This window comes from Tigriopus californicus, chromosome 10 (assembly GCF_007210705.1).
Source record: "Tigriopus californicus strain San Diego chromosome 10, Tcal_SD_v2.1, whole genome shotgun sequence".
NCBI lineage: Eukaryota > Metazoa > Arthropoda > Copepoda > Harpacticoida > Harpacticidae > Tigriopus > Tigriopus californicus.
In genome coordinates, this window is record NC_081449.1 from 13593223 (window position 1) to 13619473 (window position 26251).

At 42.7% G+C, this 26251-nt stretch overlaps 1 protein-coding gene across 1 annotated transcript in view; it reads left to right on the plus strand.

The window, feature by feature from the left end:
- Positions 1–10539: 10539 nt before the first annotated feature.
- Positions 10540–26251, plus strand: part of LOC131888721 (uncharacterized) — a gene marked incomplete in the record, with an annotated part of 48954 nt that continues 33242 nt past the window's right edge. Inside the window, 3 exon segments of the mRNA XM_059237643.1 lie at positions 10540–11539; positions 23892–23986; positions 24057–24378. Coding sequence (XP_059093626.1) covers positions 11404–11539; positions 23892–23986; positions 24057–24378 — 553 coding nt within the window.

Consider the following 26251-nt stretch of genomic DNA (forward strand, 5'->3'; position numbering starts at 1 on the left):
AACAAGATTGGGAGAGGGCATTTTTCAGTTCTTTGTTCTCAATGGGGAGAAAAGTGCTGAGCTCACTCCTCCTTTGATGTCATTTATTAAGGACCAATTTCCCGTTCCAACATTGGGAGGCTTTTCAAACATCATTGAACCAACCATTTATATGCAATTTCTTGCTCCTAACCACCCCTATCCTTGGCAGACACTGTCAAAGAATAAGACGACACTTAAAGCCTTGGCTTTTAAGTCTCCCTCAATATTGGCCTGAGAAACAAAGTGAGGGAGGGAACAAGATTTGGGGACTACAATGGATCTAGAACTGTTCCAGGAAGAGGGAGGAAACAGCCTGGGGATACGCCAAAAAACCGGCGATTCGTTACAACCACATCTAACTAAGGGTCACAATCCCATAATTCTTACCAAATAAGGGGTGCGACCAACGACCGTTGACTCGCATAGAGATATCTTCCCTGTTCTAGGAAATTGCGAAGAGACATTGAACTTGACGTTCCGGCCACCAACGATCCACAACTTTTAAGGAAGTTTCAAATGTATTTTCAGCAAATGCTATTTAATAAATTTATGTATTGAAGCCAGGAGGCCAAGTTTCGAAGACTAACTTAGAGAGACCATTTTACGTATTGGTTCCTTGAGAAGTGTTCCATTTCGCCAGACATTGTTTCAAATGTAACTCCATATGCTTAAGCTTTCAAGATCACGAAAAGCTGATATGGATCTACCATTTCATTGGCTCCTTTTTGACTGTCTTGGCAATCTATGAATGAGACGGGAAAAAGAAGCGAAGATTGTTCGCGATTGAAGGCCGGAGGTCTTTAGACCCTGGCAGTAGACACGATTTCTCTTGGGTTCTTCCCCTTCGTCCACAGGAGAGTGGCTGTTGGTCCATGGTTCAGTTCTTGAATTCTCGCTCTTGTTTGAACTTGAGTGCACTAATTCCTTTTCTTACTTCCCCCCTGTTCTTCTTGTGTTTCCCCTACCCGGTCTTTTCAGTGTCTCTATTTCTTCAATTGAGAAGTCGAGCGAAAGGGGAGACTCAAAATTGAGACGCGGATCAAGGGAAAAACTTTAGAGGAGCATAGTTCACTCTAAATCTACAACCGAAAATACACATTCGCAGTCACTCAATGGGAACATCCTAGAGCCATCTAATACGGGCAATGAATGGCTTCTGGGATGTTGAAAGAAAAAGGAAGCAGGAAGCGTCAAAACTCAAGAAGAGGATCGTTGATTCATTTCCTGTTTGCACAAGGAAGAAGGGGAAGGAGGGAGGAACACTGTCCATATATACGTGGGATGGTAAAAAATATGACGGATATTGCGTACTTGGTGTCTCGTCTTTGGACATTCCACTCCAAGAAGGGGGATGGTTTTCAAAGGGAAGCTTTTTTTATCACTTTCCGTCTTGATCATTGAGAGGCTGATGATGCATTACGACAAGAAACAAATTCCCGAGAAAGGGGCAACCAACTGTGTGTGCCAGTTCCATGCTCCATGTTCCCCATCGGTTTGATTTGTTGGCCCGGCAACTCATTCTAATTTATTCCCAAGCGTGCGTGTGAGGGTGGAATCTGTTTCTCGAAGGGGGCAATCAAGTGGAAATAATGAATTGCCGATCAAGTCTGACTCACGCTCGATGAGCCTCAGTTCTGGACTTCGGAGTCAAAGACAAAGAGAGCGAGGATAGCATCCAAGTTCTGGAGACCGACCGAGGATGAGTCACACACTGTACGCATTTCTCTAGTTCCTGGTGATTGGCAGTAAGATTGTCCATGGAAATTGGCTCGCATTTTGTCAACCTTTTCATTTTTTCCAGAGTAACTAGAGTCTCACTTCGTTTAAGCGCAAATCTCAAGGCTCCAAGGAAGTAGCGTTGCTTAACTCTTGCAGTTGAATGTCTCTTTGTCATCGGATATTGAACATTTGTGAAAAGAAACCTCAAAGAACCCCAACCTCGTGAAGGCTCCATTCGAAGCACTAAGTGAACCTTTAAAATATTTTCCAAACAACCATGAATGGAACTGATTCACGTTGGTACCTAAAATATAATTCTAAGAGTTAAAGAGTCGGAAGAAAATAAAGGCAAATTTGTTGTGTTTGACAAGGTTTGCTTAAGCAAATGTAAACAACTCCAAAGTCTGATCTTGAAGCCAAAGGTTTTACAAATCTACCTAATCTTGTGCGCATTTACAGTATGTCAGCGAAACCTAGAAATGTTGCTCAACCCAAGTTGTGAAATTGTTCCAAGTTGAATCGAATATGACCCACAAGCACGTTGGTACCGCTTTAAAAAGAATATCAAGTTTCAGAAGCATTGTTGAAAAAAATTAACTCCTCTAAGTAAATCCTTTCCCATGTCTGATCTAACTTTGCATCCGAGTTCCGATGTACTTGTCCAACATCAAATACAAAATGGATGATGGAGAGAATGTCCATGGTTGGATCTGAAGTTGGCTTCTCAATGCGAGCCCATGAGGAGTTGATTGAGCCCTTCAAGGAGATCGAGTGGGGTGGAAAACACTTTGGACAATTGCTTACAACCAGACGACACTTCCCCTCCCTCTTCTCCAAGTCTCAAGAGGTCCTCCAGACTGACCAATTGGACACGAACAAAAATATTTCCTTTTGCCTCATTCTCTTACATTCATACCAAATGCTGTTTGTGCAGTGCGTAGCAAATATAACAAGATCGACCTTGAAAACTCTGCGGAAACGACAAGTGCATCTAGGCCGAAATTCAATTTCCCCGCCTCCACGATCCGTAGAACTGGCAGATGTTAAACGGGAAAGTACTGCGGCTCTGGCAAGAGAAAAGGGCCATCATCAGCATGCATGACCATTCTTGTTATCCAGAGCAGCTGGTATCGCCTAATGCCAAGGGAAAGGAGAAGAATAAGGCGATTTTTTTGGTCCAATTGCCCTTGAGCCCAGTCTTTTGGGACACTTCTCCTTCGTCGTCTTCTTCTTTCCTTCTCTGGTTACGACCCCTAAGCTTGACCCGGCTTAACAAAAATGGGACGCAATCTGGCAAAAAGGAGGGAGGCCGAGCAGAGAAAGCGCAACACTTGGAAAATAATACCAACGGTCAACGTTTTTTGGGAAATGTTGGTTGGCGCCAAGTATTGCTGCATTTTGGTCTAATATGAGATGGGTTTGAGGAGCCTGTGCTTAAAAGAGAATCCGTAATCGTAGTGATGTTCAAGTTTGTGAATTAGTTTCATGTGACTAAAACGCACTCCTGAGTTATCCTTCATTTTTTAAAAGAAGGGATTAGGGATGCAAATGCCTTTAAGTTGTTGATAGTGAAGGATTCGTCTTGAAATTATTCAAGTGTAAATCTGCCAGACTTCACAGAAAATCTTGACACCAGACATATTAGAGCCTTTCTCTTTTAGTTGCTGGCTCAGAATTGCAATGCAGATATATTTCCGAGCCTTGCCTCCTTCCTTGAGGCCTAGTATCTTCGCCGGCCTTTTCACTACTATAAACTTTGTTTTAAAATTCGAGGAACTCGAGAACAAGAGGACTAGATGCGGACTTTCCAAAAACGTGGAGGCCTGGTGGAAAGTCAAAGGATTTTCCGTCTTTTGTAAAGGACTTGTCTAATGATATTTTAATACGTGGAGACTTAACTTTGCCCTCATCAAGTAGACCTACGTACCTCAAGTTGACCATGAAAGGGCAATAGAAATGAAACTATATGATTCATGCTTAAATTCATTTGATATCATCAAAAAATGATATTTCAATGCCTAAATTTGGCGGCTCTCTGATATTAAACAATTGCTTGAGATATTTTTTGGTCCTGCCTTTTCGATGCCCCCCTCCCCCCCGAAAAGAGGGACCGATTGTTAGTAAAGTCTAAGGGATGGAGTAGGCTGACTGGTAAATGGAAAAGAGAAATAGCCCAACAGACGCACTCTCCCAAGTAAAGCTCCATGCAATTCAAAGAACAACATAGGCTAGGATCTTCACCGCCATATGTTGCCATCCGGTTTTTTTCGTTTTCTCTCTTCCAGACCCAAAAAGCTGTCTGAAGAACGCCCTCTGAGCAAGCACGCAAACTAAGAAGAGAATCAAAAGACGGAGTAGGGCCCCTTGCATTCCTGGCTTTGCCTCAGAATGAACTTGAATATAACTTTGTTGGGGGATTTGTTTTTTTTTCGCTGGGCTCCAAGAACAAGTTGGTATACTTAATGAAAATACACTTGAACCTCAGTGAACCATTTGAGCTTCTCAAAAGAAAACAAATATTATTATGAGCTATTTTGAGCGGCTCTAATCTTTGCTGAGGCTAAAGAACACAATAGAACGAACGAACCAGAAATTGGTATTTATGGTCGCTCAGATCAACATCAACCCCTCTCCAAGTTCAAAGCAACACCCCTAATGCGAGCCTCGGGACTTCTTTTTGCTGAAAACTTTTCAAATTTCAAAGCAGACGAGCGGATATTTTTTTGCCCATGAAAAGAAGACCCTCTAATGCAAGCTCATATCAAAGTAGGATGGGGTTGGTAGTTTTTTGCTTTTGTTTAGGGGTTGATTTCAGCTACTGGATAACCATCTGTAGCCATTAAATTGACGTCCTGAGTGTGTGTAACTGTGCGCCTGTTCATACATATGGGTGTGTTTGAGGGGGTTGGATCTGATTGATATACTCGAACATGAATCCACATTATGCGACACTGATTCATCGATAGCCAACTTGGAAGGCGTCACCTGACGAGGTTGTCGTGCGGTTAGCAGACACGGTGGCTAGATGTCGTGGTTCAAAAGAGAAAAGGCGGACAGAGATCTTATCGGAACATGTCAATTATGAGCTTCCAAAACGGAATTATAAACATGTGTAAGTTCAAGCGCGCTCATTGTCATTATTCGAATTTGAGCATTGAGCACCCGCCAGAAGTTGATCCCCAATTATATTATGTATTAATAATTGACTTCGAAGTTTGAACAACTTGAAATCCTAAGCTTAGCCTGCCCCTCGTAGTGAGTCCGCTGAGTGTGCTAGCAAAGGGGAGGAACGGATAAATCGTTAGTGAGATGTCCAGAATTTTAGGTGTCTTGAGAATTTCAATCGTAGACATTCGGTAGTCACAAAGCATTCCTCTCCTTTTAACCGAGCGGATCTTGTTGGCCGTCGTTGTAGCAAACGCCCTTCAAAGGAATTTTAAACCCTGATCTTTAGCTTGTTTCGAGGAAGAGCTGGAAAGAGTTTCTCTACTTAAAAAGGTTGGAAGCTGTGAATTCGTCAAACGCAAATGACAAAGATTATAAGGATAGAAAAAGGCAGGCATACACTCCCCCGCGTTAGCGGTTTACTTTGGGTTTTTAATCGCGTTCTGTAAAAACTACCTGCAGTAGAACAAGGCTAATGTCTTAGTTTTATGCAGTCAAAGTTTGAACTTTAGCATGAATATGAAGTCGGTCTTTACAGACTTGGGTAACAATATCCAACAATTTTTCCATGTAGTTTAGTCATAATGATATTTAATGCTATATATGACAACTTTTAGTTACTTATCCAAACCAAATCTTGGAAAGAATCATGAAACCCGATAAAACGACAAGCACAATTGACACGAGCAAACACTCCAGCATAATTTCAAAACAATAACGGTTAAGTGCAAAGTCCTTTATCTTCGAAATGATAACCTTCGATGGATAGGACAAAGAAAAAGTTCCTCCGCTAATGAACGATATGACGCCCTGTACTGTATGCAACTGTATTTGCTTTTTATAGCTCTTCTTTCACCGGAGAAACAAAAGTTTCGGATGCATTTTATACTTGGAGACAATCTATCTCTGAGTACAAAATGGTTCGCTCAATGTCAAACGAGCAAAAGATTCACTTGTTTGAGCGCCTTGGTGAGCTGAATTCAAAAGTCTCAATGAAGGTAAAATCATAAAAGAAATAAAATGTAACCATGAAGCTCAAGGCCAAGATGTTGTTATAAATGAAAATGACAGTTTCGGCAGTAATGTTCTCATTTCACGGCATATTAAACGCATATTTCCCTTGAAAACCTGGCATGGTATGACTAAGACGGACTGAATAATAATGATGTGATTAATGATTTGTTGTAGATGCGGTCATGGACGATTTTTTGCAGCCGTTCCGGAAATCCACTTACCATTAAGGGCAAGGTATGACATTAATAGTGAATTTCAACTTATAAGATGAATCAAATCATGCGGGATTAGAAAAAGAGCGTTTTTTCATGGTCAATTTGAAACGAAAATATCTGTGATGTGGAAAGTAGGCAAAAATACAGGGCTAGACTGAATCAAATGACAATTTCAATTTATGCATGGTGTTGGTCGGGGCGGCGACTTGACTCCACTTTTCTTCATAACCTCAGGTCAGCTGTTCATTTTCCACTTCACTTCACAAGAAGAATACAATTGATGCTCGATTGCTCGGATTCAGACACACTCTATCTCTCCCGCACTCATAGAATATACATTCTGTGATACGTAGGCCGCTCCCCAATGAGATTTTGTTTGGGAGAGCGTTGAGGAAGGTTGGTGGACATAGACATAGACACTGGATGACGGACGACCGACCACTCGGTTGACTAAACAGTACAAAAACCTGTTTGTGACCAATTCCCAAGGGACCATCCATTGCACTGTTTTACCAGCCGAGGGGTTGGTCGTCCAACATTCAGAGTCTGGAAATCTATGACTTAGATTGCTACTCCTTTATGGATTTGAAGAAGACATTTCAGAAAGAGGAGGAGGAGGAGGGCTTGACCAAGTCCCCACAGGCTGGAGATTTCAAATCCAGGGTGGCTGCAAGGCATGAGCAAGGCTAAGTATCCACCAACACTCTTTAATGATTGAGTGATCATAATCAAGTCAAGGAAAAGCCTACGCATCACGGAGGTTATTTACCTACACGATAAGGAAACCACATGAATGGAGTGCACGTCTTCATCACCAGAATCATTGTTTTTGGTTGAAATGGTTATCTTCATCATTTACCATTGGCAAATGTGAGTCACCTTTTCATGTTGCTCTAGCTAGTTGCTGTCCATCATTCTTTTTGCTGCTTAGGAGCAAGCTGTGTTGAGAGAGGAGTTCACGAAAACGTCATGTTATCTTTGGTTTTATTTTCCCAAGCTGTGTCGAGCAAGGATTGAGAAAAATGTTTTCTTCTAGTGCATTTTACTTTTCTAGGCATTGCGAAGACACAACACTTCCTAAGTGTGGTTTCTTTTCCGTTTAGGTAAAGAGAGAGGGAGGGGACTCTGCCTTTAGATTGTTAAAGAATGCATTTAATGACTTTCTTGGGGAGAGAGAACCAAAGGAAATGGAACTCGAAGCCCTCCTTCTTTTCCCTCCTTTTGAACAAATACCCAATGGACAAGGGTCCAAGCTCAGTCAAGGTCACAAAGTTCATTGTCAAAAGAAGGTCCTTGATCATGCTCCCATTGATAGCCTTGGTTTTAAATTTTGCTCTACTCACATTTACAGGCTCCGTGAAAGGATTGAAATGGAAAAGCAATATTCTCATCCACTGAATGCTTTTTTTATACAAGGGAAAATCTCATTGGATCAATCTCTCGGGAACGTTCCAGTGCACGGTTGGTATTGTTCTTCGAGTTTGTGCAAGCTTTTTCTGGGAATATCATCCTCGCTTGGGTATGAAATTGGCGAGATGCACAAACCAAGTTTGCCTCATTTCTGGATGGAATCGGTTCAATCTTGGACATATTTTGGAAAGGATAGATACCTTCAAGAAACACGATCCTTTTCTTGAAAGAAATAGGTATGCAACTTTAGTACTTACTAATTCATGGCATATGTTAGACATTAATGAGAGCTATTTCTAATCTCCATTATTTTTTCTCAATCATGTTTTGAATATGTCTGATGGCAAAATCTTGACCTTATTTATGATTTAAAATGCTTAACAACCTTAGTGAAAGCAACACATTTTTTACAGGAAGTTGAACAGCGTACGAAATAACATCACATATCCTTGTTTTGTTTTTTTGTTTGGTTTTTCACGGGCTTTTGCTAACAGCTACAAAGAATGTAATCTCCAGTACTATTACAATGAAAGGTTATAATTCGTCAGTTTATTACCTTTCAATCTTTCTATGATATTTGGTCTACCAATGAATTTGAGTTGGCAGACCGAGCTAGTCCTTGAATTAGTCCTTCATTAAATTGACTTGTAAAGTTAAAGCAAAGGCTCATTTCTTGGGCAATTTGCATATTGTTCCATTTTTGCATTAGATAAGGTGTTAAAATTAGTCCGGAAAAGATTAAATCTAGTCGTTCGGAGAAGGCAATGTCTGCTTATGCATTTGCAAATGCAGCTGTACAGTTTAGCAAAAAATTGGATATCATCAACTTATCCTGTGCATAAAAATCATGGTGAGATAATTCCGTTCCACATCCACGATCGTAGGATCAAATTAGCAAGGAAATGCAATAACTCATACGGAATCATTGCCTTTCGTGATCCCTTTTTATGCAGCATATTGAAGGAGCACCAAGTGTAATTTACATTTACAATGAACCAAGATCAAGGTAGAGTAATTGGACCATATAGCTGAACCTCACTGGAGGCCATGGGTAACCTTGTTCATTCACACACATTATTGACCCACCAACTGGTACTCACTTCCTGAACAAACGGACGAATGGGGAGAGTAGTAACTGTGTGTTTCTCAAGTAACTATTCGCTTGACTTTTGTATCGTGGTAATTAAACAGCTCCCCATGACCATAGCATATGTTTTCAATGATTAATCATTGGTCATTATGAATGTAAATCTGGTTTTCGCCAAAGAGACTTACAACTTGAGATCCGTAGTTATATTTTTGTCATTAAGAAAGAATCTGACTTATTGTTCTCAGATTGGGTCCAATAATAATCTGATTTTGTGTGATTTTGAGTCGGCCGTCAGACCAAATTGTCATTTTTGCGGTGGGAACCGCTCCAAAATAAGGTTAAAATCCCAAGCCCTCTATTAGTTTTTTGTATTTTTATTTCCTTATATTTTTGGGTTTTTGAAATACACATAAAAATATGCGGTTATATCAAGTCACCCAACGTACTACGTTTACCAAAATGCTTGTGGGGTATAAAAGACATCCTTGTGGCTCAAAGTTTAAATACTTACTTTGTCCAGCAATGAGATGTGATTGACCTCAATCCTTGGATTGACTTGCAATTGAATCACGCTGCCACGTCATTGTGATTGCTATGCACACCATTTGCCCAGTAATTGACCCTTCGTTGTGAGCGGCTTGCTTCCTGTTATCAATGATGGAACAGTATGGAACACTCAAGGACACGTTTTGAAAAGACAGTCTCAAATTGTCCCCATCAAAGAGTCGTATTTTTGTCGAGCCAAAAAACACATATTTCGCCACTTCGAGGAATTACATCCAATCCATATATTCATCTTAAAGAAAATTTTCAAATCATGCGACAATTTCTTTGACATTTCAAGACATGCCTCAAAGTCAAATCAACATGATTGAATATCGATCTCGAAATGTTGAAAGCGAGGGGGCTTTAAATTTGAAGAGTGTCAAAGAGGATGGGCAAATTTATGGGCAGATTGGCTCCCGGTGATCGTGCGGAAGTCGGAATCTCCAGTCGTATTCTGCGATCAATGGAAGTGAAAATGAAATTTATTGAGACAGATCTCACCGGGCTTCCTGCTCAAGATCACCAAGGCCTAGATGGAAAGGCTCGAAAGGTTCGTTTTGGCCTTGAATCTGGTGACATTCAATTGGGAACAATTTCCAATTTCGAGTCCAGAATCCAACCGGAAAAGGTCAGGAAGGGGATGAATGATGAGGCTGGTAATTTTGACACAACCGGCACAACTTACAAAGTACTAGCATTTCTAAAAAATGATCGTATTCTAAAACCCCTAAACTGCTCAATAGGAGCAAAAAGTGTCCTCGGAAAAAAAATTCAAGTCTGATTTATGACCAGCCTATGACCAGTCTTTCACAGCTTCGAACTCAGTTACTCAAAATGTTGACGAGGTGGCGAAACAAAATGTAGATCCTGGAAAAGCTCGTTGCTCCCCCAGTTCCCCTCCATCCCAAAAATGGAGTATATGGAACCATTTTTTGGCTAGATATCTGGACCTGAAACCCTCCTTATACTGGTACCTCTCACCATGTCCAACCAACATAATCCATGATGACCTCCAAAGCATCTAAACCCATTCAGACCGAATCCTCCTGGTCTCAAGGGCGACGAATCGGTTTAATCGCGGTACAGCCTAAGTTTTAACAAAACGATGGAGCCAAAAAAAACACCTCAGTAACAACAACAACCCGGCTGGATCAGACCTGGAAAAGTTTCTAGTCCAAGTCAGGACGAGCATGTCTTCTGTGGTAGAATCTCTGGAGTGGAAGAACTTCTGAGTTTGGAGACCTGCTCCTGCCATCTTTGCAGTGGTCTAAGTAGATTGCGGGATGCACCCAGTCAACATTGCCAGTTTCAAGCAGGATCAAGCAAGAGAATGCATCGCCGCGAGCTGCCTCGCTCCTCGAAAGACGAAAGAACGGACGAGAGAACGCGAGGGATTTCGGACGGACGCAGGGTAGTGGTGGTGGTGGTGATGATGATGATGAGGAGGTTGATGGGGGCTTTGCCGTGCCAATGGCCCGAAAACGGCAAAAAGGGGAGTAGGGGAGGCAAAACCATACGAGAATATGAGTCAGTCTTCAAGAGACTTTGGTTGGCCTTCAATCTAGCGTGTCCAAAGTCAGAAGAGGAATTGGACTCTGAATCAGAAGCGGGAAGGGAACGAGCAGCGTAATCGAACTGTCTGACCGCAAAATTGCCTCCAATGAAAATCTAAACCCTAAACCCATGTGTGTTGGTGAGGTAAAGAACCCCGACGAAAAAAGTGTATTGTGTGCTGGCCAACAAAAAGAGTGCGCAGGGTTTGAATGATAGTGATTGTGACATTTAACTGAGCTCCTCCCTCTTCAAATTCGAGGTGTTTTGTGAATATTCAGCCAAGAAACACATCAGACATCATGCTGAATACATTATTGAGGTTGCTTTTCGGGGGTGTTGGGCTCGGTGAATAACTCTGCCGCGAGAGTGAGAGTGGTGAACAACAAAAAAACAACGTAAACGAGGGAGGACGTGCAAGGAGCTTTTTTTCCCTTGATCAAGTGACAATGAACACCAACAAGTTTGGCTGCTTCAGTCGTTCCTTCTCCGATCCTTAGAGCGTCTCAATTTCTTTTCATTGTTGGCCATTCTTCTCCGGATGAACAAATCTCACCCAGTAACGTGGCCGTTCATCTCGTTTTTCCACTGGATCTGACTGCACGTTTGGTGGTGGTGCCATGTCTTGAAAATTCGCCGTCGTGGTCGCTGTGGTGATTATTAGTGATAATCATGGAGACCTTTACCCAGACGACTCCGGAAATTGTGGAGGACTCGGGCGGCCACCCATCCGTTGGACTCGAGCCTGAAGTGTCCATGATGGATTACGCCTGGAATGAGGACAACATTCAAATTGATTTCATGACGGGTAGGTGATTGACAGCTCTACATTTTTTCTTCCCGTCCTGGCTCCATCCAAGCAAGGATCGTGTCAGGATTGCCAAACAGACTTCATTCGTGCCCCCCTCTGGGGGGGATTGGTTGCCAATTGTGGAGAGTGAGAGAAAGACAGGAAAAAAGCCAGCCCTTAAAAGGACACTCTCTCACTCGCTCACTCACACACGTTTTGGACAGGTACTCAAAATCTCGGGCTGAGCATTGGAAGCCAGAGCTGCTTGGGTCTGGAGGATCAGCCAATCCTCATAAGGTATTTTTGTCATGTTATTCAATAATCCATCACGGACAGAGCGAAGAATCAATGGAGAAAGAAAGAGGCGATAAGCCAAGACTCAGCTCAGACGCATTTGACTGGAGGGAAGGGGGGTTTCAAACGAGAGGAAGAGAGGCCAAATATCACCAAACAGATTGTGATCGATGTCCGAAACGCGCGACACCGAGGAAGGTTGCGAGTCGGTTATGTACGTACAGACTTTAGTAGTAGAAGGAAGACACGTGTACTTGACGCCTAACCAGTTCAAAGGAGGGCAGGGTGACCCGAGAGAATAAAGGCTTGATGGACTTGCATACATTTCTTCAAGAGTTCGTTGGGTAGGATTTCAAAAATAACCCATTGTTACGATCTATTTTGACACAAGATGGTTAGATTCGCAAGAAATTGTATATTTTGAGCAACTTGAGGTCAAATTGCACCCTTTCATCATTGAGCCATTCAAAAAAGGGCTCCACAAGATCAAAGAAAAGTGAGCTTGCGACATACTTACCTAAAGAACATGCGTTGCGTGATTCTTAGATTCTTATCTTATCAACCCACACTAATTGCTCGCCTGAGTCTTTGAAATACACGCAATCAGGCCTCCCGTCAAAGAGTCTTCGAAACCGCCGACCTTTTCCTCCAAAAACCTTCCAATCTGTGCATGTCATGGCTACTGGCCGTCTCACTTCAAACAGACCCAAAGCCTCCACTTTCCTTTTTTGTTCTTTAGAGAACAGAAACTCTAAACTTCAAGCCAAAAAAATGAGGGCCTTTCTCTAATTAGGACGAGCTCGTCCAGATCCATGTAATTGTACGTGCTGTATGACCACCGTGAACTACTCGCATGCACTCAACCACTCGGAGAAGCCTCAGAATGGCTGATTTCGTACTCGTGTTCCTATGTTTATACGGTACATAAATGCCGCAGGAAATGAAACCTCAAAAGAGATCACAACGGGCAGACGAACAAAACGCTCACTCAAGTGGGATTAAGCGTTTCCTCTCACTTTCTTCGGGTCCTCTCTATTCGGCCATCCTGTTTCAGTTACTGGGTGAGGCTGTCCCTCTGGGTCTAGTCGACGCATTCCCCCTCAAATTCACTTGGAAGAGCAACAACTTTGTATTTTCTTTGTCAATATTCCGCTTCATTCAGATCTGAGCGATCACGTGCCCAGTACATCCTGGTGGTTCATTGGTCGTAGAACATCCATGTGAGATTGATCATTTTTTGAACAGAGATTAGTACTTGGCTGCGAGCTCCTGGTTCATCACCCATCACCCCTAAAGGGCGGAGGGATCATGGCATTCGTTTTTGATCCCGTCGTTTGGCATTACTCGGATGAGACGAGCGAGACGGGTTTGGCTATGTGCGGGGATTAAGTTGCATTTTCAATTTGTTGCCCATTCAGAGAGGCTCGTCTCATATTTTGACACAAAGAGAACTTGTTTATGACGAGGGAATGGCCGGACGACCCGGAGTTCCGATCAAAGGGACAAGATTTTTGCAGACACACCGGACGCCGCCAATGAGAGCTGAAAAGAACCACTTGAAAAAGGGAAACACGACAGGATTTGGTGGAGGATGACGACGACGACGACGACGACTACGATGAGCTCGAGCCATGGCCACAGAAGTAGAAAAGGTATTGGGATGGAAATGAACGAACGAGTTCAAACTTTGAATGAATGAATGTTCTCATCGTGGCCTGGGGCTGCTAAAACCTGATCGATCTGCCCCTTTCTTTTTTTCTCTCTTTCTCTCTCGGTGGTTCGCTTCGGTTGGGGGAAGCACTCTGAGAGAGAGAGCTTTGGGTTCGCACATTTCTCTCCGGCATCGGACACCTCCAAATCTTGGGGAGATGGATCTGGCCAATTCTTGATCATAAAAGTTTCTCTGACTACCTCTTCCTCCTCTCAAAGGTCGAAATTGGATTTCCCCAGGATCCCCTGATCCACACACCCTCATGTTTCTGACGGGATAAAAAGCTCCTCATTTCCAGATTTGCAAGCGATATCGAGTTCGAGATCGTGCGTCTCATTATTTTCTCATTACAACGAGAATTCGATGAAAGAGAGACCCTACCAAAATGGCCTTATCCCCTCTTTTTTCCTTCTTCCTTGCGAGGTAAAAAGCCACCAAATCTTGGCAAGCTTGGTCACCAGGCCCAGTGTTAGCCCCCTTTTCCGACCATGCTATTATCGCCATTGCCAGAGTACTCTCAGCTTGGTGCCCGGTGGAAAAAAAATCTTCATCAATGTCTTTCTCCACACTCCCCAGGGACAGCTTGGTAGCTTGCTGTGCTTTTAAGCCTGCCGCTATTATTTAAAAATCGAGATTGTCAATGTTTCTCAAGTGTCAAGGAACTTGGGATCAACAACGAAAAATAGTAGTGGGAAAAGCTCCCTTGTTCTCTCAGAGTTGCTTCAGATTATTGCAAGCCTATTTGATGAAGGTGCCATGGTATGTTGACTTTTTTATTAGCCAGGTGATATTGCCCTCACGACCATAACTGAAGAGATGGTTTCTCGTGGATCGATGCCACCCAATCTGGAGGTCTGGCGAGTCAGGGTCTGGAATGGCATCGAAGCCAACTGGGTCTGTAGTCTGTACAACTGAATGTTATCGAGTGTCCTATGCGACTGGATTTGATCCAGTCTTGGCCAGATAGGCGAACAACAATACAAACAAAAAGAGGCCAGGCAAGGCCAACTTGGACGGAACCATACGCAGGCACACATCCCAACAAAAGCAAGGATGGACTAAACAATGGATTCAAGGCTTTCTTCTAGACGATGTACTTCGGTCTTGGGTCATAGGATTCTCCTAGATCAGATCAGATTGCAAATTGCCAAGTTTTACTCCTTGGTTGTCTGGCAAAAAAAGAGGAAGATACTTTCGATAACCAGGGATGGAACAGACTCGCAAAATTGAGTTTCGAAGGCGAAAGAAAGATCTTGCCGATCCAATTAAAGGCTTGACTATCGACGTGAAAACTATTCGGCGTTTAGAGCCCGAATTGAGATGATTGTAGGACCTGTGCAAAAGGTTTGGGAAAAGTTAACGAAGAAGGGAACGCAAAAGGCGTATTTATGAATTAGACATGCTTGGGATATGGCCATAAGTTAAGGTTTCTCTAATACAACAGCAGCATCAGAGACCTTGTGGGGAGAGGAAAAAGAGACCTCATTTGGTCTGGAAACCTTTCTCTAGACAAAGTGCATCGAATAATGGCTTTAGCCTTTGATATTGTTTCTCTGTTGCGATTGGTGCAAACTTTATTTCTTTGGCACTCGCCACAATGTTAGTTGTTACTTGTCAACCGTTTGGCCAAACCGGTAATTTGGCTCTTTCAAATGTATATTTTGCCACCCTCTCCTACCTACTCACTATTCTTTGTCTTTCTGGAAGTTCTCTTGTAATGGAATTGAACATATCAAGTAAATAGGATAGGATGATCATTATTCATGAGAGCGCTCTTTTCTCGAAGCCAATCGAGTTATGCCTCATTAAAAGTCTTCGTAACCTTGTACAAGGTCAAAATGGCTGTTGTTTTCAGGTCTAGTAGGACTATTCCTTTTTGGCTGACCTTCCGAAAAAAAGCAAAACAAAAATATTGTCTTTGTCCTATGAAGGAAATGTTTGGATAGCATAACGAAGAGCCAACTCCAATATTCTCTTTTCTCTCGATATCCCCGGGTTCACATGTCCCAAAGACCTTTCTACCATTAGAATAAGGCTCAGCATGTCTGATTAAGTCATCTTCTCGACACTAGTTCATTCCATTAAGTACCTTCAATTGTGATTTGAAACCCGGCTTTGGAAAGGTCAAGAATTGGAGAGAACTAGAAGATTAGCTCTGTCATTACGTACGTTCTGTCATACCTTTCCAACTTTTGCTGCTCCAGAGACACAACCTTTACCTTCGAGGGTAGACTTCATCAATCTGTCGCTTTACTACTTCAATCCCAAGGTACTCTGCCAAGACAACCCCATCCAAAACACACCCACCCACCCATCCACCCATATGTGTCTCTTCCCTCTCTCTCACACTCTCATCTCTTGTCAGCTTAAGACCTGTGCTCTAATCCCTGTGAAAAATGACATTTTCCCCGACTTGAAACTAGTCTAATTTTACTCGGTCTTCGTTCGAACACTCGACAAAGAACGACTCGCCTACCTTGACTTGAAAGGCGAAAACACTTCTTTTCTGGGATGTGTCAATGACATACATATCATTGTGTTGGCAAAACAAGAGCTGGGGAATGTATCCCTCCCACGAGATCCTTGGAAACGACACGATATCGATGGATGGCGAGGGAAGTAAAAAATCTTGTCAAAACTTCAACTCACAATTTGTCAAAATATCGACTTATCTCCCTGACTTTGTTCTCTGGGTCTCCTCAGACGTAGTATCCAGCACCCCAACCCGGTTGAATTTCGGAATCTCGAGGCTTTGACAAGGTCTCAGTCAGGTCTCTCCTTCGTTGGAGCTGCGCATTCGTCAGTTCTCGTTCAACATCCACCCATTCAGTAATAGTCTGTACATATATGGAGTGAACTGAAAAGGATGGCATTCGTGCCAATCGTAAAAGTACTCGCCAAGTTTGTGAATTGTTGGCAGAGGGGCAATCAAAATTGTTGGCCTTTTCAAAGACGAGTAATCAGTGGAGAACCGGAGTCCTCAGTCCCGACTTCATTAGCCTTGGAATTTCCTCCCCTTCCTCATGAGCGAGTTTACTATTTTGAAGGATGGAAACACTGAGCTCACTAACAGAATTGATAAACTGCCACGTGAATCAGTCTAAATCAAGCGCAATTCAATAATCCAGTCGTGTCTCTCGACTGTAATTCCGTGAATAAAAGATGAGTCGCCTGTCATTGGATGTCATTGGCCTCTAGTCGAACTTGTCAAGCGGTTTGTCCACGTCCCCAAGGGCCCTGAGCAATATCTTCACTCCCGATCCCGTCTTACTGTCTACTACCTGGATATGGCCATAGCGCCCTCGTGTCATGTCAAGGTCCCTTGGGACATTTCTCGTAAAAAGAGGAGATCATGAACGACCATTGACAAATCCACCGGCCCAACTGGAAAAAAAAGATATGAGGGATGAAAACTTTGGGAACTTCCAACTCCCAGAGGCCTTGACAAACGGATTGTTTTGATTATAAATTTAGGAATGTCAGGAATCCGATGCAGGATGCACGCAGAGTGCAACGTGGATGCACCATTGAAACATTCCATTTGTTACTGAAAGAGAAATGGAATGTCGAGAGAGTGTAATTAATGCTCCTTGCCTTGACATGACAAGAAGCCAATATTCAGTCACGTACCTCGGAACGAATCCCATCGAAATGAACGAAGTGAAAGTAAAAAGGACGAGGGGAATCAAATTCAAGTATTGGTTTGTCATGTTGTACTCTAGGAGAGGCACGGAAAAAGATAGGAATGGTAAACACTAAACGTGTTGCCTAAAAAACGAATGAGAGGGAGAACCGAGCAGTCGCCATACAAGTCTGATGGTGGTGATGGTGATGATGATGATGATGTTTGCGACCCCTGGTACCTTCTCGTTCTGGAAGATCTCGCTCGATACATGTCGTTCTCAACTCATTCCCTCCAGGCCAAAAAGGGAAAAACAAGATCAGTTATTTCCAAAGAATCTCAGCAAAGCTTGGTTTACAGTTGCACATGAAAGTAATGTGATGTCCTCATATTACCGGTCTAGTAATGAAAGAGTCCGGAATTGTGACTGAGATATGAGGGGAATATGTACTGTTGATAACATGGGCCTTTATGAAACAACAACGAGGCACAATCCATCTGAAATGATGACCCATTTTTTCTCCCCGTTGATCTACCCATGATAAACAAAGTGCGATAGAGCTGTATTGCGATCTCAAATAAAAGGCAACCATGAGGGAAAGCTTGTTCTACTGAAAAACACATTATGCCGACTTAAAAATGGATGGGACTTGCCATAAAATTTGGGTTTTTTTTCTTCCCTCACAGAGGAGAGTGGGACAAGAAAAGACGAGAAAAGGAGATTTGTTTTCTTGAGGGACAAAATTGTGGGTTTGGATCTCTCTGGCAATGAGTGGTTTAATGGTTATTTTCCACGCTCGCTCTTTTTACGACATTCCCGGACACTTCAGTTTTATATGTCAAGTGGATCATAAAACGACATTTACTTCTCGTTTGGGACAATTGCTTGAAACAGACACCCCTTGAAAGTTTTTTTGGGGGGCGAGAGGAAGTTCTAATTTATGGCTCCAATCCAACCCCCGTTCTCGTACGAACTCAACAATCAACATGAACTGTATACGATGGATGATTAAGAGAACTCCTGGAAGGCGATCGTCTTCCTTAACCCATTGGCCTCGTAAATTCCTGGCATATCTTTATCACACCCTCAACTTGTACGCTACATACTGCAGGAGAGTGGCAAACAAGTGACATATGAACATTTTGACCTCTTGACAGCCAACTCTTGCTCATTAACTGCCTCTAAAGCCGGCAGAATGAGTCCATTTGCATATACTGTATGTTTATGCTATATGCTATATGCTATATGCACACAACACAGAGACGGATAATCTAGTAACAAATAATGGTCCTCATACCAAAGACGCTAATCTCCAAATAAAACAGGCTTCCCGTTGTCGCCACTCTATATCAGCTAGGACGGGAGCACTTTTTCTTTATTCCATTGGTGCGGTTTATCCATTTGGTCATGGCCTATAAATAAAGAGTGTCCCTTCATTCATCCAATGTCAGCAGTGCTTTGACTTAAAGTTTTGGCTTTGGGGGTCTTTCTCCTGTCTCTACCCCCGACCCTCCGGAAGGGTCGGGAAAACGTACAATTTTTCATCAAGGGCAGATGGGCATTTCCCTTTTGAAATAAGATCAAGGGCCACAATACCATGAATTATGGTGTCTCTCGTCACTTGAGGACTGTTCAATGTAGTCGCCTTAAGCGTGGCGCATTGCACATTGCACATTGCACATACTACGTACTACATACATTAGGCTGATAGGATATTGGGTTGTATTAGGAAGTAAGAATTGTTCATTATTCAAGAGTGAATGCATAACTGATCAGACATTGACCAAGGGGGTAATTCCCGTTCAAGGAGATCGACAAGAAAGGAAGCCATAACAAATCGAATACCATGATCAAACAATATTTCAAAGCTCATTAGGGTGACACGACAAACATTGACATGGTTTCACCCAGGCCCACCAGCCACTTAATCTTTGACGAACTTTTTTTCCTTGCACCTCGACGGCCGAGATGATGAAGAAGATAATGATGATCGGACACTTTCCGGACAAACGTAACTTGATTAGATTTGACACTAAGAGTCTTTCTCTCCTTCTCTCTCTTACTAAAGGATTCTTTGAGAGCATAAGAGCAACATTTTTCACTTCTACAACAATATCGTCTCCCTGAAGTTTCGATCCGTGCACACGTGAGTGAACATGCAAATGGTGTTGACATATGCATTGTTCGGGGTTTTACCTTTGAAGCCCACGACAAGAGAAAGTAGTATTACAAGGTAAAAAATGAGAGGGAAATCAATACATCACTTGACATCCCCCTCCTCATTCCCTCAGGAGGCATCGAGTGATCATTTTCATAGATCAACATTGGGGACCCTGAAAATACCCCTCCTATCTCTTGTGTTTTTGCAGTTTAGTGGGATGATGTTGGTGTTGATGGGAATGATCGTGGCCGGAGTTTGACAATGGTTCGCCTTTGTTCGGGTTCATTTGTAGTCAATGCACTATTTGTAGAGAAGGGGGAATGGAGTGGATTTCGGAACCATATTGTTCATTCACACTTTCACACCCCTTGAAAATGCAAAAATTCCAATTAACATACGTAATGCAATGGAGACCATAAGCATTGGAAGAAGCTATTATGCGACTGTTTACTTATGTGGAAAGAGTTCAAGTTTTCAATTACTGCCACTTGGGTGTGCTGAAGACCTCAATTGAATTGCGGACCAGGGTCTGAATCTGCACACAAAGTATTGGTCGGCGTCATAAAACCAAGTGGGAGGAGGTGAATGAACCAATGTTAGACCGTCCAATGGGTCCACTACCTGTAGTATTGGATTACGATTTCGACTCTCCTCTTTCGACATGATTATTCAAAGTTCGGGCTTTGGAACAACCACCTGCCGAGATTGAAAAGAAGGGCTCAAACTTAATCAACTCAAACTCAGTGACCTAATTCACCCGTTCCCAGCGCACGTAATACTCGTATCGCGGAAATGCGACATTGTACCTACAAATACACACCTCTAGTTCATCAACGTCTAGAGCAGGAACAAAAAAAATGATAAAGTGATGGATTTCACATTCTTTAGTATGTGTGCCTAGTGTCTTCCATTTTTGACCAATTATTTTGAAAATGTCAGAAAGAGCACGCGCAAAACCTTGGATCTCTTGGCCCTTGAGTAGATGCCGTTATGAAACGCCCAGTAGTCGAACCATCTCTAAATCAGATCGCAAAGGAATCGATCCATTGGTTGATCACTATTGTAGCAGTGGAAGAGGAAAGTGCTACCATACTTTGGGAAAGTGGTTTTCTATACCCTAGTTTTCAGTGTCCAAGTCCAGACAAACAAAGCCGATATTTTACCCTGTAAAATAGTATTTCCATTAGTTGGTGGAGACCAAAGTGACCCTTCAATGAGAGACGGTCCATTAGTGAAAAAGCCATTTCATTGCTCGTGTGGGGCATTGCTTCGACCCTGCAGAGGGGTGAAATATACAATCTGGTTGATTTGGCAAGAAGTACTTGCAAACACGCATTGAGTTTTTTTTTGAATAGCTAATCCATCCAAGGCACTCGCGTATAGATGGACGGACCTTTTCAAAAATCAAACGTCTGGAGAATGAAGTCAAGTTTCTGCGGTTCCAACCAGATTTTATAGTCCTCCAAGGAGAGTATTTTACCCTAGGTTGCAAACTTGGTCCTTGATGAGATAGAGATTCGGAGGGAATAATGAGAGAGAGAGAGGGAATGAAGCCAAATGGAACATAGATTACACCCTTCAATTGCTCGGCAGGAAGGAAATGATCATGCCTGGGGTGAAATAGAGATCTTCAGTGATCTTAAAAGAACGTGGGGGAGCAAAATGAATGGGCTGGGTGCTAAGCCAAAGAGCTTAAAACATCTACACTTTTTGGTAAAGAGCTTGACTGCAGCATGAACCCTCTAACTGGAAGGGCAGTCGATGTGCCTTGGCGAAACACGCGTTATGCCAACCCATACCCATCGGACCATTGGACTCGAAATTGAAGTGGAGGGGTGAGCCACTAACATGGAACATGGCAGCTAATTTATGCAGCTGGAACAAGTTGTGTTCTACCTTACCTCCGAAAGATAAGATAATGATCTTGGATAATTGAGAGGTTTCTCTACGTTTTCAACGGCTTGGTTCATGTTTTTTCTCTCAAAAAAAGTAATTCGGTCCGTACAAGGAAAGCGTTCTTTTTAGTTTTTGTAATGGTGCTGATTTGTGCCAAAATCAAAACCTGCATTTCGAGATACGATTGATGCACACAACTGTAACAACTAAGTGTTGAAGCCTCTCTCCACAAATGGAAATTGCATTTTTTTGGTGGAAAATTCCATGCTATCATGTTTACTGGCATTTTCTCAGTCACAATTTTTGAACAGTAGCATGAAATGAGATTTCGCTCGTCAAGTCACACGGGCCCAACAAATTGCTTACTTGTTCTAATTAGATGACATGGAGCCCTTCAAAATAAGTGCTTGTGGTAGTATCGAATGGGTGTAATTGCAGAGCTCAGAAACCAATGGCCTTTTTCTACAAGTAGCCAGCTTGAAGCTGTCCTAGTTTCCCTAAGTCGTGATATACGTCTTGCTTCTTGAAGAATAAGGTCAGTCCTTGGTTGGTCCAAGGCCGTTGTCCACTTGTTCAACAACCGGAGAAGAGCATCTCGTTCCTGTTGAGTAAATGGAGAGGAGACTCGGTCTCGCAATTTCTTACAGAACTCAGCACTGCGAGTGCGCCATGTTGGGAGAGCCATGCATGCAATCATAAACAGGAAATAGTAAATGACCCAAGGAAATTGCCAAGATATATCCTGCCTTGATCAATCAATACTCGTGTCCGATCCTGGATCAACCTTGGTCAAGGCTCACTGGCACAGTACAAAGGAAGCAAGGGAGTCGTTCTTGAGATTCGACTCATTGGAATTTTAAAAGGGCACTTCTTGCCATCTATCACTTGAGCCATTCATGAGCATTGCGTATGGAAAGAAGTAGGAAAGGAGGATCAAAGGCATTGCTAACCGATTCAGAAAAGTTGAGCTGTACCGTAAGGAAATCAGTTGGTCCAAAACACTCGAGGGTGCCAAGAAAAACACGACAGGGACATTTAAACTCAGGAACAAACGTTTTAGTCATTAACACAATTCAGAAAGCTATAGCAAATTATCTCACATAAATCTGGTCACTTGTTCGTATTTCTTAAGAATGTGTTCTGAGGTTCATGACACCAGGGCCTCCAAAACGGGTTTCGTGTAAGCCATACTTAGATACGAGTCAAGCGACCATTCAATCCCCATTTAAGTTTGACATTTACCTCAATTATGCCACCTTAGTCTCCAATCTGAGATCTTAACAAGAATGAGAGTCCTCATCAGTAGTAAATCTGATTTTGGCTCTTGGTTAAGATGAAACTGTAACCCTTAATAATTGGCTGAAGAAGGTTCTATTTAAAGATCTCAGAGCTCCAGTTTTCATGTTCAAGGTTCGATGTGAAGGTCAAGCTTGACCTTTGCTCTGCTCTAAAGAAATCATTTGAACGATCTGCTTGTGGAATCACGGTCCTGCTGTCACAAACCATTGGGATCGATGGCCACTTCCTATGTTTACGAATCACCTTGCACCGTGGCTGAACTCCGGTCTCCTCAACTGGGCTCTTCTGGTTATGCCGTCCAGTTACAGCCGGGAGGTTCAAAAGTCCCGAGGCCACTCCCTCCTCCTTTGAAGGAGGCTGGTCATCAAATAGAAATGTCCGAAACATTACGGAAGTATCGGATGCGGATTGACGTCCTCACGGACAAGGTCAAAGAGAAGAAAAGAGATGTTCAGGACGTTTTGGCATCCAATTCAGAATTCAAACTCAGGATCCGGGAGCTGGAAGGCGACCTGGACCAAGTCAAACTCGATTTGAAAGCGGAAAGGGAGAAGGCGAAAGAAATGGAGAAGGAAAAATTAGTCCTTTTGGAGTGTCGTGAGTCTTACAAGGCCGAAAAGGAACGCGATCAAGAGCTATGGAATCGAGAAAAAGAGGAATTGATTGCCAAACTAGAGAAGAATGATCAGCACCACAAATTCAAAGAAGATCTAATTTACCTCAAGTTGGTCAATCAGAGCTTGGAGCGGAAGCTTCAAAGCATGGATTTGATGTACTCTCTGGTTCAAGATAATGTTGTTGAAAAGGGTATTTTGGATCCAGAGGCTTTCAACCAGAAATCGTTTGAAACTTTGATGAAATTGTTGTTGGATCATGTTCCACATGTAGACGAGATGAAATCTCTTCGGGCCAAGAGCCGTGCCGTGGAATCTCGGCACAATGAGACCCAGACGTCTGAACTAAATGGAACTGAGCTACCCACACCGGCCGAAGCGCTCAAAGAACTAACTGAATCATTTGGTTTGAATGACAAGTTTTTACTGAACTTTCTCACGGTTTTGCTTAGCCTGCAAGATGGCTCTCTGCCCATGACATCCAACTTGATGCCTGATGGAGAAACCCAGAATAGCAAGGGATTAACCCATGAGCAAATTGCTCAACTGAAAGCTGTTCCAATTCCGGCTCCATCTTCAAAGACCTGAATAAAACATTTACTTACGAAATATTGTTATTCCTTAGAGAGTACATTTTTTGAAATGATACAATATGATGCAATATATGGGGCAACATTTAATCGAAGAGGCAATGCTCATTGGTGTGTTTTTCCCTAAAAAATTGAATTCCCATCAATCAAACTAATCCATTGTCATCTCCCTTTCTTTACAGTGGAAGATCTTCGAAAATTGATAGAGAAGTCTGGCGGAAAATTCGAATCGAAAATCTATAGTCAATCCGTGACCTTTGTGGCATCCATGGCTCAGGTAAGAGGATCCTTCTCTCGTTAGTCGTGCTGCCATCATCGCTCACAAGGATCCAATAATTCCATTTCAGGATGCCCTTGGATCTCCGACCGAGACGGCAACCTTTCCCTCAACATCCGATTCCATTGCTTTCACAGCCTCACCGATCTTAACTGAAACGGTTGGCGTCAGAAATAATGACTCAGTCTTTCCAAGCTCCACACCTGATCCACCCCTCACACTCAGTTTAGGGGCTTGGCAAATCACCGAGGAGGACCTGCCCATTTACGTCGGGAGCGCCGCTGGCGTTCTTATCCTCGTGATTTTACTCTTGGCCGTGACCACTTGGAGGTGTTGTATTGCACCGGTGGCCACGTCACGCCGACGGAATGATAGTTACGACAAACAAAACGGTAAATTAGTCAAATATGGTATTCAAACGTTGGAAAATGTCAATCTGTCAATCAGTGGCCCTAGAACTTGGATCCAATCAAAAGTTACGCGTACAAAATTATGGCGGTGGTCTGCCACTGTAAAATACTAGGAAAGTTATGCGAAGATAGGGGCTTTAAATGTCTCTTCATCTCAAATACGCCATCTCTCATATTGTGAAGCACTTGTCATACACGGATCACGCAATCCACTTCCTACTTCCCCTCTCTTTCGACGTGTTCTTAAAATGCCAGCTTTCCCCCCTAATTACGATTATTAACATGCGAAAACTTGCGTTTTCCCCTGTTTACAGGAGAAGTAAAACATATGCGCAAAATTAGCTACAAATTCGTAATTAACCCTTGTTTCGATGATCTGCAACTCTCAAAATTAAGCAGGAGCCTTCCGAGGTTTTACATTCTACTTTATGGAACTATCAACTTGAAACTCTTTCAACCGAAGGTTCTTTTGTGCCAGCAATTTCCCTTCTGCCAGGTGTTGATAGGTTCACAGCTGGTTTTGGCGCCAATTTTCCCCCCCAATAATATTAAGCCTTGAAAGGCTCCTTTGTTGTCTTGCCAAGAACTCTAACCTTAGGTGGAAGGCCTGAATAGAATACCTTTTCATTCAGATTTCTCTTTGGGAAGGTTTGTCTGTTTACAAACTCGTTGACTCGGATCAAGAACCTTTGAATTCTTTCAACATGAGTGATGGACGCAGATTTGCAGAACAACGTTGTACGATTACGAATATCGAAAGGGTTGGGTAGTCAGTGGGAAATTTAGCCCAGTTTTTCATTACTCAATTCGTCAAGGTCCCATGGGTTCCGTTACAAACCTAAAGGTGGTCTCCCAAGGATTGGGTGGCAACTACTGGGAATAATTTTCGCGCCCAAAATAGCTGATCCGTTCCAGTCTTATCTAGGTTAAAGAGGAAGGAAAGTTTTCTCTTCATAACCGCATGGTTAAATGAGTTTTCATGCCGAGGTGGGAGGGTAATATCGCTTCATCTTTGGGGGTTTTGAAGTAACGAAAACCCTTTCACCAAGGCTCAATTGGGATTCTTTGTGGGAGCACGGTGGTTGAAGAAATTAATTCTGAAAGGCAATCAAGTCTACTTTCGAAAGTGACTTCATCACACTTTTGAGAAATAGTTTGAAGTAGACCTTTTTCAGTCCGTTCCCTCTCCTATGTACGAGTATGTTTTGATGGAGACGAGCCTACCCCAATCAATTTTCCTCAGCAACTTTATCGCGAGCAGATGCATTTCAACACGTTAGGCATCCTCCTTCCCCTTCCAAAATCTGGCCCTCGACTTTCGTACGTTCTTCGAGGACAACACTCACCTTTTCGCAATCATCCCAACATTAAGGTGCTGAAAAGGGAAAAGAGTAAAGAAATTAAGCCTCAGGATGTGCGGCAAAGGAACCTCTTTTGGTGCGTGCGCGTGGTTGTTTGCTCTCTAAATATGACTTGGGTCCTGTTTCAACATTAGAATAGCCTTGAGAGGCTACCAATATGAATATGACCCGTTTGCAACGTCTCTTGGCGACATAGTGCAATTTTCTTCAAGTACTCGTACTTACGGCATGTCAGAAAATAGGACGGGGAAGAAACAGAATGTTTTTGAAGTCCTCTGATGGATGCATCTGTCCTTCTAACTCTTTGACAACTGCAAACTTGAATGAAGCGTTTCTCCGCAAAGCGTTCAAACTTGAGTTGACGAAAACAAGTTTCCCTCAAGAAAAGATTTCAATGTCTTCCCCGAAGCGAAACAAAACTGTAAATATAAATGCTATTTTTGTAGTCTTTTCTCCTTCAGTTTTAAGTGTAGAGCTCTGGGCTATGAATGACA